The 19,271-nt window shown below is 48.5% G+C and overlaps 1 protein-coding gene across 1 annotated transcript in view; it reads right to left on the reverse strand.

The window, feature by feature from the left end:
- SYN2 (synapsin II) overlaps positions 1-13,601 on the reverse strand; it is a 34,612-nt gene extending 21,011 nt beyond the window's left edge. Inside the window, exon 1 of the mRNA XM_053468612.1 lies at positions 13,269-13,601. Within this exon, the coding sequence (XP_053324587.1) occupies positions 13,269-13,513 (245 nt within the window). The 5' untranslated portion in view covers positions 13,514-13,601. The remainder of the gene's footprint in view (positions 1-13,268) is intronic.
- Between the last annotated feature and the right edge of the window lie 5,670 nt (positions 13,602-19,271).

The following is a 19,271-nucleotide window of genomic DNA, read 5'->3' on the forward strand; positions in this document are numbered from 1 at the left end:
AAAATATAAACCGTGAGCGAATCCAGTAGAAACCGGGGTGTCCATAAAGCTCACAATCTACAGGAATGACTCCCCCAGATCCCCTTTTTATTCCCCACGTGAAATGAGATTACCGCTAACACGATATATCGCCAGAAACCAGATAACGAGCCGAAGGAAGGCAGCCGCCGTAATTAGGCGCTAATGAAATCAGCCCCATCAGAGACAGCATTACCGCGCTGGAGGCGGCCACGTCACCCGCCGAGCGATGCGCTCACCGGAACCAATATGATCAGATTATTGGTTTCTCAGCCGCCTCCAGCGCATCACCAGGAAATTCAATCAGACGCAATAATGGCCGGCGCGGCTCATATCACGCGGAGGCGGCCCGCGGCTGATACCGGATTACGGTGCTGCGGGGTTAGAAGGATCGTAACGGCAGAATTTAATACACGCATTTATATCGAGAAAAACGAGAACTAAACGAAGGGACGAGGAACGCGTTTCACAAACACGTGAAGCACCAGCTGCCCCTCCCCCCAGAATGTTAATTTAATCAATGAAAACATCACATCATCGTACAACGTCCCATAAATGAAACCCCCGACACTCGGGATGTACCCGCCGCGGCACACCAACAAATAAACTACCACTTCATCCACAGATCTGATCCCTACGACACTACGGAACATGGTGGCGCTATATAAATCAATAAATGATAAAGATAAATAATATCCAGCTCCACACCCCACGGAACCGGCAGCCTCTCCTGGCCCCTCGCTGCCGTCTCCAGAGACCCCCACTCTGTATAACTGCATGTCATGGAGCCCCTAGTTTTATGACCCTGTATGGGTTGAACCGCAGGCTATTGCCCTGTAACCTGCTGGGGAAAAGCTCTGCGTCTAAATGATTGATGACATCATAAGCTCCAGATCACTTATCTATCACTCTCTGCGACCAGCAATCACATCGTGACCTTTCTGTGACCAGAAAAAAATCGATAAAATCTACACAGTTTATCTGGTGAAACCATTTAGTGAGATTAACCAGGTGAGCGGCAGCGGCAGGAGAGCAATTAAATATATTATCTCAGAGTTTGGGTATAAGAATAATTCATTCTAATTCATTATCCTGGAATAAAATATATCATCGCCGGTCCGGGTATCAGAATAATATCATTATAATTCATTATCCTGGAATAAAATATATCATCGCCCGGTCCGGGTATAAGAATAATATCATTATAATTCATTATCCTGGAATAAAATATATTATCGCCGGTCCGGGTATAAGAATAATATCATTCTAATTCATTATCCTGGAATAAAATATATCATCGCCGGTCCGGGTATAAGAATAATATCATTATAATTCATTATCCTGGAATAAAATATATCATCGCCCGGTCCGGGTATAAGAATAATATCATTATAATTCATTATCCTGGAATAAAATATATCATCGCCCGGTCCGGGTATAAGAATAATATCATTCTAATTCATTATCCTGGAATAAAATATATTATCGCCGGTCCGGGTATAACAATAATCTAATTATAATTCATTATCCTGGAATAAAATATATCATCGCCGGTCCGGGTATAAGAATAATATCATTATAATTCATTATCCTGGAATAAAATATATTATCGCCGGTCCGGGTATAAGAATAATATCATTATAATTCATTATCCTGGAATAAAATATATTATCGCCGGTCCGGGTATAACAATAATCTAATTATAATTCATTATCCCGGAATAAAATATATTATCGCCCGGTTCGGGTATAAGAATAATTCATTTTAATTCATTATCCTGGAATAAAATATATTATCGCCGGTCCGGGTATAAGAATAATTCATTTTAATTAATTACCCCAAACCTTGGCGTGTGCTGCCCTCTACTGTCTGCTTGGGGTATAAACACCGGGAAGGAGAAATATATAGTCATAAAAGAAGAGAGCCGCACATTTGTTCATTTTAGAGAGAGCTAAGAGAATGTTAATTAACTAGACATTAGATATGGGAACCGGAGATTTCGGCTGAGAGTAATAGTATTTGTTTTCTGTTGTTATAATGAAGCTGAGCCATTTCCGCAGTGATGTCATCTCTTCTGGGCTCTTAATTCACTCCGATGTAAATCTCACGGCTATTGGCAGGAATGCAATCCATACATTAGTGTCAGGCTCTGAAATCGGCCATCGCCACAGGGAGCCGTCCACAAGAGCTCAGAACATGGGGAACCGTCCACAAAAACCCAGAACATGAGGAGCCGTCCACAACAACCCAAAACATGTGGCACCGTCCACAACAGGCCAAAACATGTGGCACCATCCACAAGAACCCAGAACATGAGGAACCATCCACAACAACCCAAAACATGAGGAACCGTCCACAAGAGCTCAGAACATGGGGAACCGTCCACAACAACCCAAAACATGTGGAACCGTCCACAACAACCCAAAACATGTGGAACCGTCCACAAGAGCTCAGAACATGAGGAGCCGTCCACAAGAATCCAGAACATGGGGAACCGTCCACAACAACTCAAAACATGAGGAACCGTCCACAAGAGCTCAGAACATGGGGAACCGTCCACAACAACCCAAAACATGTGGCACCGTCCACAAGAACCCAGAACATGAGGAGCCGTCCACAAGAATCCAGAACATGGGAAACCGTCCACAACAACCCAGAACATGAGGAGCTGACCACAAGAATCTAGAACATGAGGAGCTGACCACAAGAATCCAGAACATGAGGAGCCGTCCACAAGAATCCAGAACATGAGGAACCGTCCACAACAACCCAAAACATGAGGAACCGTCCACAAGAGCTCAGAACATGGGGAACCGTCCACAACAACCCAAAACATGTGGCACCGTTCACAAGAACCCAGAACATGAGGAGCCGTCCACAAGAATCCAGAACATGAGGAGCTGTCCACAAGAATCCAGAACATGGGGAACCGTCCACAAAAACCCAGAACATGGGGAACTGTCCACAAGAATCCAGAACATGGGGAACCCTCCAGAAAAACCTAGAACATGGGGAACCCTCCAGAAGAACCTAGAACATGGGGAACCGTCCACAAAAACCCGGAACATGGGGAACCGTCCACAAGAATTCAGCACATTCGGAACCGTCCACAAGAGCCTGGAACGCAGGACCTGTCCACAGTGCTGACAAAACGTATCTCCTAGTACATGAACAATAAATGCCCCTTCTCATCAGCAAAAACCCGGCTGGAATTACAGACAATCTATGGATATACGTCATTCTTAAGCTCTGCTGACAGGGATCCAGCCCACGGACGGGTTCCGGGTTTGTTCTGGATGACAGCGGCATTATTGTCTGTGCTGATGGCAGATCGCCTGCTGCGTCCATCTTATTTCTGGGCGTCCGTCCAAAGACCAAGCAGCAGCAGAGCGGGGAACGAGCAGCAGGTCCTGAGTCCAAACACCAGAATCTGTACCGATCAGCACCGGCGGTCCCTCTCTACACACAGAGCGTAAATCCCAAAACAGAGCCCGTCCGGTCTGTGAGTTTATAGGAGGCGGTGGTTCCACTGCTAACCGACGCACACGTAGCGCGCCCAGGGGCCTCGGCAGACACAGAAGCTGCCGACTCTCGAGCTCCGTCTTTAGGTCAGTGAATGCTGTGGATACGTTGTGTGGGAACGCTCGCGGTATCTTTGTATGTTATTTTTGTGTTGCACGTTTCGTTTATTCACTTATTATTTGGGATCGCGGACACACGTTTGGCTTTGATCCGGTTAAGTCACCGCCACTGATGGATTGAGAGACGGATTTCAGAAAAATTGAGCCATTTTTGTTAGCAATGAATGAGGTCACAAAGTTATTAGAAGTAGGACACGTATGTACCCCAAGCCCCCAATACCCCGTTCCTGTGTATCACGGCGGTCCGGGATCTGCTCTTCTAGCAATCGATGGACCGTTTGACACAACGATGCTGCTTCTGAATAGGAGAACACACGCGTGTGAGGCTGAGATATGCGACGTGTTGCTGAGATGTGTGATGTATGGCGTGTGTGTTGCTGAGTGTTATGTGTGTGGCTGACATGTGTGATGTATGGCGTGTGTAAGGCTAAGATATGTGACGTGTGGCTGACGTGTCATGGATGGCGCGTGTTGCTGAGATGTGTGATGTATAGCGTGTGTGTTGCTGACATGTGTGATGTATGGCGTGTGTGTTGCTGAGTGTGATGTGTGTTGCTGAGATGTGTGATGTATAGTGTGTGTGTTGCTGAGTGTGATGTGTGTTGCTGACATGTGTGATGTATGGCGTGTGTGTTGCTGAGATGTGTGATGTATGGCCTGTGTGTTGCTGAGTGTGATGTGTGTTGCTGAGGTGTGTGATGTATAGCGTGTGTGTTGCTGAGGTGTGTGATGTATAGCGTGTGTGTTGCTGAGTGTGATGTGTGTTGCTGAGGTGTGTGATGTATAGCGTGTGTGTTGCTGAGTGTGATGTGTGTTGCTGAGGTGTGTGATGTATAGTGTGTGTGTTGCTGAGATGTGTGATGTATGGCCTGTGTGTTGCTGAGTGTGATGTGTGTTGCTGAGTGTGATGTGTGTTGCTGAGATGTGTGATGTATGGCGTGTGTGTTGCTGAGTGTGATGTGTGTTGCTGAGATGTATGATGTATGGCGTGTGTGTTGCTGAGTGTGATGTGTGTTGCTGAGGTGTGTGATGTATAGCGTGTGTGTTGCTGAGTGTGATGTGTGTTGCTGAGATGTGTGATGTATGGCGTGTGTGTTGCTGAGTGTGATGTGTGTTGCTGAGGTGTGTGATGTATAGCGTGTGTGTTGCTGAGATGTGTGATGTATGGCGTGTGTGTTGCTGAGTGTGATGTGTGTTGCTGAGATGTGTGATGTATGGCGTGTGTGTTGCTGAGATGTGTGATGTATGGCGTGTGTGTTGCTGAGTGTGATGTGTGTTGCTGAGTGTGATGTGTGTTGCTGAGATGTGTGATGTATAGCATGTGTGTTGCTGAGGTGTGTGATGTATAGCGTGTGTGTTGCTGAGATGTGTGATGTATGGCGTGTGTGTTGCTGAGTGTGATGTGTGTTGCTGAGGTGTGTGATGTATAGCGTGTGTGTTGCTGAGATGTGTGATGTATGGCGTGTGTGTTGCTGAGTGTGATGTGTGTTGCTGAGGTGTGTGATGTATAGCGTGTGTGTTGCTGAGGTGTGTGATGTATGGCGTGTGTGTTGCTGAGATGTGTGATGTATGGCGTGTGTGTTGCTGAGGTGTGTGATGTATAGCGTGTGTGTTGCTGAGATGTGTGATGTATGGCGTGTGTGTTGCTGAGGTGTGTGATGTATAGCGTGTGTGTTGCTGAGATGTGTGATGTATGGCGTGTGTGTTGCTGAGTGTGATGTGTGTTGCTGAGATGTGTGATGTATGGCGTGTGTGTTGCTGAGTGTGATGTGTGTTGCTGAGATGTGTGATGTATGGCGTGTGTGTTGCTGAGTGTGATGTGTGTTGCTGAGGTGTGTGATGTATAGCGTGTGTGTTGCTGAGATGTGTGATGTATGGCGTGTGTGTTGCTGAGTGTGATGTGTGTTGCTGAGGTGTGTGATGTATGGCGTGTGTGTTGCTGAGATGTGTGATGTATGGCGTGTGTGTTGCTGAGGTGTGTGATGTATGGCGTATGTGTGGCTGAGGTGTGTGATGTATAGCGTGTGTGTTGCTGAGTGTGATGTGTGTTGCTGAGATGTGTGATGTATGGCGTGTGTGTGGCTGAGTGTGATGTGTGTTGCTGAGATGTGTGATGTATGGCGTGTGTGTTGCTGAGTGTGATGTGTGTTGCTGAGATGTGTGATGTATGGCGTGTGTGTTGCTGAGGTGTGTGATGTATGGCGTGTGTGTTGCTGAGTGTGATGTGTGTTGCTGAGGTGTGTGATGTATAGCGTGTGTGTTGCTGAGGTGTGTGATGTATGGCGTGTGTGTTGCTGAGATGTGTGATGTATGGCGTGTGTGTTGCTGAGATGTGTGATGTATGGCGTGTGTGTTGCTGAGGTGTGTGATGTATAGCGTGTGTGTTGCTGAGATGTGTGATGTATGGCGTGTGTGTTGCTGAGTGTGATGTGTGTTGCTGAGATGTGTGATGTATGGCGTGTGTGTTGCTGAGATGTGTGATGTATGGCGTGTGTGTTGCTGAGTGTGATGTGTGTTGCTGAGATGTGTGATGTATGGCGTGTGTGTTGCTGAGTGTGATGTGTGTTGCTGAGATGTGTGATGTATGGCGTGTGTGTTGCTGAGTGTGATGTGTGTTGCTGAGATGTGTGATGTATAGCGTGTGTGTTGCTGAGATGTGTGATGTATGGCGTGTGTGTTGCTGAGTGTGATGTGTGTTGCTGAGATGTGTGATGTATGGCGTGTGTGTTGCTGAGTGTGATGTGTGTTGCTGAGATGTGTGATGTATAGCGTGTGTGTTGCTGAGATGTGTGATGTATAGCGTGTGTGTTGCTGAGTGTGATGTGTGTTGCTGAGATGTGTGATGTATGGCGTGTGTGTTGCTGAGTGTGATGTGTGTTGCTGAGATGTGTGATGTATAGCGTGTGTGTTGCTGAGATGTGTGATGTATGGCGTGTGTGTTGCTGAGTGTGATGTGTGTTGCTGAGATGTGTGATGTATGGCGTGTGTGTTGCTGAGATGTGTGATGTATGGCGTGTGTGTTGCTGAGATGTGTGATGTATGGCGTGTGTGTTGCTGAGTGTGATGTGTGTGGCTGAGGTGTGTGATGTATGGCGTGTGTGTTGCTGAGTGTGATGTGTGTTGCTGAGGTGTGTGATGTATGGCGTGTGTGTTGCTGAGATGTGTGATGTATGGCGTGTGTGTTGCTGAGATGTGTGATGTATGGCGTGTGTGTGGCTGAGAGATCTTGTAAGCGAACCCCCCGTAATTTTATCACATTACAGCGTTATCATATATATATATGATATAGTATAGCGCTGACAGATTCCGTGGCGATGTTTCACCGGGGGAGAGCAAGAAATTACAATAACATTAAACCTGACAATTAGAGTAAGACAGACTGGTAACGGAAGAGAAATGGGCCCTGATCCTAGGAGCTTACACTCTATGACACTGCTTACATTCAGTATTTTAATAAGGAAAATCACCTTAAACAGGCGGATCTGGAAGCAGCTGCTGTTTATTTTTTGCAGAACAAGCTGTCCTGTTTCTCTGTCCAGGATCGCTCTGCGCGGGGGGGGGGGCCCACGAAGCATTAATGCCCACGCAGCGCATTCTCCGGAGACACGGCAGTCTCCCAATAAGCAAAGCGCAATGCCTCAGACATCGGCCTCCTCCAGCAACAGGTGAAGGACATAACGGCCTTTCGCCCAACCTCAGTGACATCACTCACAGCCTTATCCCCAACCTCAGTGACATCACACACACAGTCTGTGCATGAGGCATCAGTGACATCACACACACCCTGCGCACAGGACATGTGACATCACACACCCTGCGCCTAAGACATGAGTGACATCACACACACACCCTAGGCATAGGACATCAGTGGCATCACACACAGTCTGTGCAAGAGGCACCAGTGACATCATACACTCTGTGCATGAGGCACCAGTGACATCATACACCCTGTGCATGAGGCACCAGTGACATCACACACATCATACACTGCATCAGCGTGATGCCCCAGCAGTCAGATGCACTCTCCTGTTTGGCCCGTGGATGTGCTTTATAAAAGATGATAAATGTCCGTTGTGCCGGGTGATTAATGCATATTTTGGTGGGTTAAAAGGGGTGACTGTTACCGGGGGCCGGATACCGGTGGGTATCAGCAGCGCCACGAGAGACAGACTTCCAGATGGCAAAAGGTGACCCTGAAAAGGGAAACAATCAGGTAAAAAGGAAGACAAAAACAGGAGCATCTGTTCCACGAAAACACCAGATCTCAGATGGTTCTAATTACTGCTTCTCGGAGCTCGTAAACACCGAACGCGCAAACAATTACAGGGGCCAAGGACCGGCCCCCGGGGGAAAAGACAAGAGGAGGAGGAAGCCCGAGGACAATCACTGCGGCCCCCCGCAAGAGTTACTCGGGGGGTATAACAGGGGTGCAGCGGCGTTTACAGCGTCCCGGTACATCCAGTATATCGATCTATACACACGCTTTATATCACCTTCTAGCCCCCCCAATAAAGCCCCTGTGCCTCGGTGACAGGCTTGGTCCGTGGCCGGTTGGTGTGTCTTTGGTTGCCCCGATTGTTGGTGGCCGCCCTGCAGTGCCTTTCCTTGGCTTTGTGGCTGCCATCTGAGCTGGAGTCTGCCGAGTCCTCTCTGTCACTTTGCCTTCAGACTTTGGTGTTGATTCGATCTCCTCCTAAACCCTCCGCCAGGACCCTCCTGCCCCTGAGCAGTTACTTCTCACTCAGTTTCACCATCTTCCCCAATGGAAGCCACTGGGTCGCCCATAAAACCCGGGTCACGGGGGACTAAACGCGCCGGGTCACGGGGACTAAACGCGCCAGGTCACGGGGGACTAAACGCGCCGGGTCACGGGGGACTAAACGTGCCGGGTCACGGGGGACTAAACGGGCCGGATCACGGGGGGACTAAACGGGCCGGGTCACGGGGGACTAAACGCGCCGGGTCACGGGGGACTAAACGCGCCGGGTCACGGGGGACTAAACGCGCCGGGTCACGGGGGACTAAACGGGCCGGGTCACGGGGGACTAAAGCGCCGGGTCACGGGGGACTAAACGGGCCGGGTCACGGGGGACTAAACGCGCCGGGTCACGGGGGACTAAACGGGCCGGGTCACGGGGGACTAAACGGGCCGGGTCACAACGTATCTGCCGTCAGAAACAAAAGTCTGATCTGGAGGGGAAAATATTAGGAAGATTTACTTTAAACCAATGGATTATAAATAAAATAACGTCTTAAGCTTCGCTCCACGTGAGGGCGCGGCGTTTAACTGCGTTTCAGTCAGCATTCAGTGAGCGATACGGGGCCGACGCGAAGGAGACAACCTACATTTTACCAAATAAAAGCAGATTTTCTTGAAAAGCCAGTAAGTCCTCATTAGTTTATTACCGCGCCGTTCCCACCTGACCACATACAGGGTTAAATTATTACATATTAACGACAGCCGCTGCGCCAACGGATCGGCCGCCAGTCACGTCTCTGACTCATTTCCAGCGTTTCTGGGATTTCCAAAGCCGTTAACGAAAGAAATAATTCCCAGGAAGAGGAAAATGCAGAAAATGTACAGAATAAGAAGTATTTCGGCCCGGAGTGCCCCCTATGGGTGCAAATCATTCATCATCTTCCGATACATCGTGTCCACGATCTTATTTCAGATCGATAATTATTTACATTGGGTTTTTTATATATAACTACAACAAAAACGGGGGAAGGGAAGGAAACGGAGGCTGTATGTAAAATATTATTCATGTGGACGTAGGATCGAGGGCAGCCTGTCCAAGGGGCTAAACCGGGGAGCTGCTTGGGGGCCGCGTTACAGGGGGCATGATCCCTGGCCTAGTCATATCAAATAATGGAATGGGGGTCTGGAGCTCCATGGGACCTCCACAAGAGCGCAGGCTTTAATGCAGTGATGGAGGTCAGACCCCCTCTTCCTCCAGAAGACCACCTCAGAGTGCTGCGACGAGGCAGTTCCAGCCCCGATGACCCCATTTCTAGAAAGTGTCTGATGGGCAGTTACACGAAGATTATTTTAGATAAAGGATCCTTTTCACTTATTCTGTAGAAACGTTGGCGGCGGCGCGAGAAATCGCAGGACGCTCCCGGCGCTCGGAGCTGAGACCCTCGGAAACGACTCCTTTAATCCGCTTCCTCTGGAAGAAACGGAGGGATGATGCGCTTCCTAACCGGGTTCCTCGGGTTCTATTCATCCATCTGATGAGGGAATAAAGAATACTTTGTATCTCGCCGGAACGTTCCGCCTGTGAGGATTACATTTACCGGCCGCGGCTCCTGCGTCTTATTCCTGATCCTCGTTGTAAGAAGGGGGCATCCCAAGACATTTTGGACGATGCCCATCTTCCAGCTTTGTGGGGACAGTTTGGGGGGAAACTCTTTTCTATCCCAGCGTGACGGGGCCCGCGCACAAAGTGAGCTCCATAAAGACACGGCTGGAAGAGTCTGGGATGGAAGAACCTGGCCGGCTTCACGGAGCCCCAACCTCAACTCCATCGAGATGAACTGGAATGGAGATTGCGAGACGGACGTCTCTTCCAACATCAGCGCCTGACCTGACAAACAAACCTTCCCAGAAGAGCGGAAGCCATTATGACTTCATATTAATGTCTCTGTATTTAGAATGTGATGTCATCAAAGTCCTTGTTGTTGGAATGGTCAGGCGTCCCAATACTTTTGGCCATATAGTGTATCTCTGATCATAAAGCTAAAGGAAGCCTGTTAACCCTTCACGTGGCGCTCGCTGTATCCGGACTCGGTAATCGTTAATAAGCGGGGGAAACACTCGGATAATAGAGGACAATCTGCGGCGTCCTCCTCCTAATACCACGGGTTAAATTATTCAGCGCGGAGATGCCCCACGGAGCCGAAACCTGGATGCAGACAGACATCTTGAAAGCTGCGTATAAATATTTGACGGCATCTCCCTGAAACCCGCTGATCCACGCGCCGGAGACACGCGCCAAACCAGAACCCCCGGCACCTCTCACACGGCAAATATTACCAACGGGGCGACGAGCTCCAGAACCCCGGATATATTTACCCCCGCGGGCATAATAATAATAATAATAATAATAATATATAATAATAATAATAATATATAATAATAATAATAATGTATAATAATATATATAATAATAATAATATATAATAATAATAATATATAATAATAATAATAATAATAAACAATACCAGAAACAAAGAAACAGACTGGGAGAATAACCCCCGAGAGCAACCAGCGGGTCCCATATACCCCAAATAACAAAGGAGATCATCCGATCACCACGCTGCCATAAAGCACGGCACACGACTCGTACACGTGACACGACTCGTACACGTGACACGACTCGTACATGTGACACGGTACCAGAACCTCACATGAGGAATTCTCTGCCGTATCTGCAAGGAACTTACTGAGGTTCACTGAGACTTTTCTAGAGGTTCTAGACCTTTGATTTCTAGATTCCCGGGAATTCCGATACATTTAGATCCCGATTGGTTGGTAAATCACAGGGGAGACAAAAACTCTTCGGCCCCCGGGGGGGTTAATTAGCATCGATTGGTGGAACGCCAGGCGTGGCAGATTCTGTGGCCGATGCCCCATCACCACCGGGGCTCTGTATATAGAGTATACAGGTTAACGTGACACGTGGCGCTCTGTATATAGAGTATACAGGTTAACGTGACACACCGCACTCTGTATATAGAGTGTACAGGTTAATGTGACACGCCGCGCTCTGTATATAGAGTGTACAGGTTAACGTGACACGTGGCGCTCTGTATATAGAGTATACAGGTTAACGTGACACGCCGCGCTCTGTATATAGAGTGTACAGGTTAATGTGACACGCCGCGCTCTGTATATAGAGTGTACAGGTTAACGTGACACACCGCACTCTGTATATAGAGTGTACAGGTTAACGTGACACACCGCACTCTGTATATAGAGTGTACAGGTTAACGTGACACGCTGCGCTCTGTATATAGAGTATACAGGTTAACGTGACACGCTGCGCTCTGTATATAGAATGTACAGGTTAACGTGACACGCGGCGCTCTGTATATAGAGTGTACAGGTTAACGTGACACGCGGCGCTCTGTACATAGAGTGTACAGGTTAACGTGACACGCGGCGCTCTGTACATAGAGTGTACAGGTTAACGTGACACGCCGCGCTCTGTATATAGAGTGTACAGGTTAACGACACACACTGCGCTCTGTATATAGAGTGTACAGGTTAACGTGACACGCCACGCTCTGTATATAGAGTGTACAGGTTAACGTGACACGCCGTGCTCTGTATATAGAGTGTACAGGTTAACGTGACACGCCGCGCTCTGTATATAGAGTGTACAGGTTAACGACACACACTGCGCTCTGTATATAGAGTGTACAGGTTAACGTGACACGCCGCGCTCTGTATATAGAGTGTACAGGTGACATGCCGTGCTCTGTATATAGAGTGTACAGGTTAACGACACACACTGCGCTCTGTATATAGAGTGTAAAGGTTAACGTGACACGCGGGGCTCTGTATATAGAGTGTACAGGTTAACGTGACACGCCGTGCTCTGTATATAGAGTGTACAGGTTAACGTGACACGCCGCACTCTGTATATAGAGTGTACAGGTTAACGTGACACGCCGCGCTCTGTATATAGAGTGTACAGGTGACACGTGACACGCCGCGCTCTGTATATAGAGTGTACAGGTTAACGTGACACGCCGCACTCTGTATATAGAGTGTACAGGTTAACGTGACACGCGGCGCTCTGTATATAGAGTGTACAGGTTAACGTGACACGCGGCGCTCTGTATATAGAGTGTACAGGTGACACGCGGCGCTCTGTATATAGAGTGTACAGGTTAACGTGACACGCGGCGCTCTGTATATAGAGTGTACAGGTTAACGTGACACGCGGCGCTCTGTATATAGAGTGTACAGGTGACACGCGGCGCTCTGTATATAGAGTGTACAGGTTAACGTGACACGTGGCGCTCTGTATATAGAGTGTACAGGTTAACGTGACACGCCGCGCTCTGTATATAGAGTGTACAGGTTAACGTGACACGCCGCGCTCTGTATATAGAGTGTACAGGTTAACGTGACACGCCGCGCTCTGTATATAGAGTGTACAGGTTAACGTGACACGCGGGGCTCTGTATATAGAGTGTACAGGTTAACGTGACACGCGGCGCTCTGTATATAGAGTGTACAGGTTAACGTGACACGCCGCGCTCTGTATATAGAGTGTACAGGTTAACGTGACACGCAGGGCTCTGTATATAGAGTGTACAGGTTAACGTGACACGCAGGGCTCTGTATATAGAGTGTACAGGTTAACGTGACACGTGGCGCTCTGTATATAGAGTGTACAGGTTAACGTGACACGCGGCGCTCTGTATATAGAGTGTACAGGTTAACGTGACACGCGGCGCTCTGTATATAGAGTGTACAGGTGACACGCGGCGCCCTGTATATCCCACCCAACATCCCCAGAACCCCCTGCAGCATTCCCAGTACATCCCGACCAGTAATGGATCCCACCCAGTAGACCTGCAGTTGCCCCCCCTTACCAGTCGTTGTGGGGCAGATCTATGACCAGCAGGCGGCGCTCTCCGCTCTCCCCAGCCGGTGCGGTCGGTGCCGTTAGCCCCGCGGATGCTGCCGTCTGTTTCACCGCGTTACTGAAGGAGCTGAAGAACCCCCCGGGGCCGGAGCTCTGCGGGGTCGGGTCGGGTCTCTGTAGGTCGCTCATGTACCCCGGGGGCAGATTGGAGATAAAACTGCTGTCCGACAGGCGGCGCCGAAGGTAATTCATCCTGGGGCAGATGCGGGCGCTGCAGCACGGGGGGTGCGGGGGTTACGGCGGATGAGATGGATGCAGAAGATGGGGCAGATGCTCGGGGCGGGGGGGGGGCAGATACTGGATGGGGGGGGTACCGGGGATGGGGAAGAAGCAGGCGATGATGCAGAAGATGAGGACGGGGCAGATACTGGGGATGAGGCGGATGCTGAGGACGGGGCGGATACTGGGGATGAGGTGGATGCTGGGGCGGGGGATACGGGGTGTGGGGCAGATTGTGAGGGTCAGAGGGCTCCTGGGTGCAGGTTCTCGGGGCCCCGCCGCTCGATCCCGGTTCCTGCTCTCCCTGTCACAGACTGAGGGGACCCTGCGGCTGCTCGGGGGGCGGGGCCGGGGAGGAGGAGCTGCTGCCGCAATCGGGACACGCCCTTTCCCCGCCTCGGCCCTAGAATCTACCCGGGGGACGTATGGAAAGGATTGCTGTACCTGTATAGGGGTACTCGCTCTGTATATGGGTGCATAAGGGGTGTTCTGTATGTATAGGGGGTGTCCTGTGTATATATAGGGGTGATCTGTGTGTATAGGGGTGATCTGTGTGTATAGGGGTGTTCTGTGTGTATAGGGGTGTTCTGTGTGTATAGGGGTGCCCTGTATATATAGGGGTGATCTGTGTGTATAGGGGGTGTTCTGTGTGTATAGGGAGTGTTCTGTGTGTATAGGGGTGTTCTGTGTGTATAGGGGTGTTCTGTATGTATAGGGGGTGTTCTGTGTGTATAGGGGGTGTTCTTTGTGTATAGGGGTGTTCTGTGTGTATAGGGGTGCCCTGTATATATATAGGGGTGATCTGTGTGTATAGGGGGTGTTCTGTGTGTATAGGGGTGTTCTGTATGTATATGGGTGTCCTGTGTATATATAGGGGTGTTCTGTGTGTATAGGGGGTGTTCTGTGTGTATAGGGGGTGTTCTGTGTATATATAGGGGTGTTCTGTATGTATAGGGGGTGTCCTGTGTATATAGGGGTGCCCTGTATATATAGGGGTGATCTGTGTGTATAGGGGGTGTTCTGTGTGTATAGGGGGTGTTCTGTGTGTATAGGGGTGTTCTGTGTGTATAGGGGTGTTCTGTGTGTATAGGGGGTGTTCTGTGTGTATAGGGGGTGTTCTGTGTGTATAGGGGTGTTCTGTATGTATAGGGGGTGTCCTGTGTATATATAGGGGTGTTCTGTGTGTATAGGGGTTGCTCTGTGTGTATAGGGGTGTTCTGTATGTATAGGGGGTGTCCTGTGTATATATAGGGGTGTTCTGTGTGTATAGGGGTTGCTCTGTGTGTATAGGGGGTGTTCTGTATATATAGGGGATATTGTTTCTGTATAATTCTATAATCTGTGATTGTGAATGCTGCTAATTTCCCTCCTATCTGCCTCTTTAAATAATCCGTGTGACGCCGGCCGCGGCGTGTAATATTTACATATAGCGTATACGTGGCGGCAGAGGTTTTTTGTGCGTGGGTGAGGTGTTCGGAGGGTTATATTTACCCCGTGACTTTTCTGTACATTACTGCTAATCGGCTGATGCTCCTGTGGCGCTCATTATCTACATAAAAGCTAAAAAGAACGGCGGGATTTGGGGTCCGGTGATAAATCCGCCGATCCCCCCGCGGGCCGTGCCGCCAAAACTTTACGTTTCATGCAGGTTTCCGGTTTGGCCACAAATTACTCGTCCGGAGTCTCGCATGAATTAACCGCCAGCAGTCAGCGCTGACCTTGCGAGGGCAGAGACTTCATTAATTAAAACGGATGTTTACCAACACGTGGTGGCTTCAGTGGCTTCTGTGTGACAGACGGGGCAGGATGTGCCGGGCCCCGTGAGAGCCGCTAATGGGCCCCACGCAGATACCGTGGGAATGGGGGGGTAACGAGTAACAGCGTTACTTCCAAAAGCCATCTCGCCAACAACAACTCTCACTTCGCCCAGCCAGACAAACATCGCCCTCCTTTCATACCTGAATATCTGATTGGTGGTACCGGATGTTTTCCGTGGTACCAGATGTTTTCCGTGGTACCGAGGGCTCTGATTAGGGATACCGGATGTTTTCCGTGGTACCGGCGGCTCTGATTAGGGATACCGGATGTTTTCCGTGGTACCGGGGGCTCTGATTAGCGGTACCGGATGTTTTCCGTGGTACCGGGGGTCTCTGATTAGTGGTATGGGATGTTTTCCGTGGTACCGGGGGCTCTGATTAACGGTACGGGATGTTTTCCATGGTACCGGGGGTCTCTGATTAGTGGTACGGGATGTTTTCCGTGGTACCGGGGTCTCTGATTAGTGGTACGGGATGTTTTCCGTGGTACCGGGGTCTCTGATTAGTGGTACGGGATGTTTTCCGTGGTACCGGGGTCTCTGATTAACGGTACGGGATGTTTTCCATGGTACCGGGGGTCTCTGATTAGTGGTACGGGATGTTTTCCGTGGTACCGGGGTCTCTGATTAGTGGTACGGGATGTTTTCCGTGGTACCGGGGGGCTCTGATTAGTGGTACCCCTCCCGTAGATCTTATTAACGCTCCTTGCAGGGATCTGGAGTGTGTCTCCTCCCCGTCATCAGATCCCACGGTGGCCCCGGACTCTGCCATTGACCCTTCTGGCTTTTGAAGGGTTAAATATGTGAATGAATGTGAATGAATGAAGGATCTACCGGTCGGCGATCTCTGACACTTCGCACCGAGTGGCTCTGCGATCAACCATTGGCTGGCACGGACTGGGCTCTGACCATAGGAGCTTGCAATCCATCGATGATAAAGGATCTGATATAAAGGTGTCTGAAAGTGGTCTCATCACCATAGCAACCAACAGGATTCTGCAATCAGCAGTAAGATTCCATTGGCTGCTATGGCAACAAGACTTAAATATTCAGAGAGCAGATTGAGAGCCCCAACAGTGACGGGGGTGCAGGGAGCTGGGGGCCGCGCAGGAGAGGATACCCCACAATCTCTGATTTATATGCAGGCTCCGGGGCTTCCCACTGGCCCCAGGTACCTCCATTCATACAGATTACTCTCTTTGGTCATTTCACCTGTGTGCAAGCAGGTTATGAGTATTCCAGATAATATGGAATAAGTTATCATTCCCATTAGTGGAACGGCAGAAAACGGTTAGGATCCGGAGCGCCATCAAAGTCATTATTATTATTTATTAATTATTATTATTTATTATTATTATTATTTATTTATTATTATTAATTATTATTATTATTTATTAATTATTATTATTTATTATTATTATTTATTTATTATTATTAATTATTATTATTATTTATTTATTATTATTATGTGAGAGGGCAGCGTGCGCCAGGAACCGGGGTAATCACAGCAGGACCGAGCTAATGATCTGACATCCACGGGAACCGAAGAGACTGCACGGAGCTGAACCAAGAGCGTCCGGGGTGATGGGGAGCAGGGTACCCCAATACGATGGGAAGCGGGTACCCCAATACGAGAGGAGCCAGCGGGTACCCCAATACGAGAGGATCCAGCAAGTACCCCAATACGAGAGGAGCCAGCAGGTACCCCAATACGATGGGAAGCGGGTACCCCAATACGAGAGGAGCCAGCAGGTACCCCAATACGAGAGGAGCCAGCAGGTACCCCAATACGAGAGGAGCCAGCAGGTACCCCAATACGAGAGGATCCAGCAAGTACCCCAATACGAGAGGAGCCAGCAGGTACCCCAATACGATGGGAAGCGGATACCCCAATACGAGAGGAGCCAGCAGGTACCCCAATACGAGAGGATCCAGCAAGTACCCCAATACGAGAGGAGCCAGCAGGTACCCCAATACGATGGGAAGCGGATACCCCAATACGAGAGGAGCCAGCAGGTACCCCAATACGAGAGGAGCCAGCAGGTACCCCAATACGAGAGGAGCCAGCGGTTACCACATTAATAATTGAAGATGAGTGAAGCGCTTGATGCGGCCTAATAAACAGAGCGTCCGCGTGGCAGTTTGGTTTGGTTTGGTGGTTTTGATATTTTTAATAAAATATGTAATTAAATTCCCGCGGCTCCGATCTCCGGCGGGACCAGAACATTCTCATTCGGAGCAGCTACCAGGATTCCAATTCAATGATCTCTCTGCTAATAGCCCCGATACCCGCGTCTGGTTCACTCTAATGAGATTTTGTGCCTGTGATGTTCGGCTGCTTCTGTCCGCCGCCCGTCGCGTCTCGCGGGTGCAGGATGTTCAGCTGAAGCTTCTGTGTAGTTTCTGTGAAAACCTGAAAGTGGGGTCGCTGGGGCGAGAGGGATCATTCAGCGAGACGGACGGCGGCCAAACGACGCCAAACTTCAAAAACGCCAGCCGGAGAAAGGAAAATTCTAGAACCTGAGCCTGTGATCTCCGTAGAGCATGAAAGCCGCTGGAAATCTGGGTAACGCAACAGGCGAGGTGCTGTAAACCTATATATATATATCTCACATCTCATATATATATATATATATCTCACGTCTCATATATATATATCACATCTTATATATATATATCTCACATCTCATATATATATCACATCTCATATATATATATATATCTCACATCTCATATATATATCACATCTCATATATATATATATATCTCACATCTCATATATATCTCACATCTCATATATATATATATCTCACATCTCATATATATATCACATCTCATATATATATATATATATCTCACATCTCATATATATATCACATCTCATATATATATATCTCACATCTCATATATATATCACATCTCATATATATATATATATATCTCACATCTCATATATATATCACATCTCATATATATATATATATATCTCACATCTCATATATATATCACATCTCATATATATATCTCACATCATCTCATATATATATATCTCACATCTCATATATATATATATCTCACATCTCATATATATATCACATCTCATATATATATCTCACATCATCTCATATATATATATATCACATCTCATATATATATATATATTTCACATCTCATATATATATATCTCATATACCGTATATATATATATATATATATATATATATATATATATATATATACATTTCAAATCTCATGACGGGGGGGCAGTTTGGTTCTGAATTAGTAGTAGGAGCAGTGCGGATCGCCCCGATGAGTCAGACGTAATGGAGTGGGGGGTTTCAGATATTGGGCAAGTTGGACAGGCTGGTGAATGCCCAGGGCCGACTACTGCACTATATGCCCCCAAATAACTTTATCCCTGAATAGCTGGAGGTGTTTCACCTTCCTTCATGCACCGGCTGCCTCTGACGCGTTTCGCTGAATCCCGCAATATGTACAAATGTATTAGTAATAAGAATTATCAGCGCCATCTGCCCCGGGGACAGCGGGGCAAAACAAACATTGGCAGATGAGTGCTTACATACGGCGTCTGTGCCAGCTCTGCCCGGCACGGCTCTGATACAGGCCAAGCTGCAAATTAGCTAACTGCCCCCAGGAGAGTCCTCCGTGCATGCGCTGCGGAGCCGGCTGAAAGAATTTCTGTAATAAATGGCTTTCACCCCCAGAGTTCCTGCACCGAGTCCTGAGGTGATTGAAGGCTGGGGAGGAAGAGGAGTCCATCGTCAGTACGCTACTATTTACGTACGGAGATGGGTGACGCCGCTGCGATTGTTATTACTGTTTGCGTCCTTTCAATGTCTGTACTACTCCTTTAACCCAGTGCGGTCTCTGGCGGACGGCTGCTGGAGGCTCGCT

Source organism: Spea bombifrons, chromosome 6 (genome assembly GCF_027358695.1).
Source record: "Spea bombifrons isolate aSpeBom1 chromosome 6, aSpeBom1.2.pri, whole genome shotgun sequence".
In the NCBI taxonomy this organism is placed as follows: Eukaryota; Metazoa; Chordata; class Amphibia; order Anura; family Pelobatidae; genus Spea; species Spea bombifrons.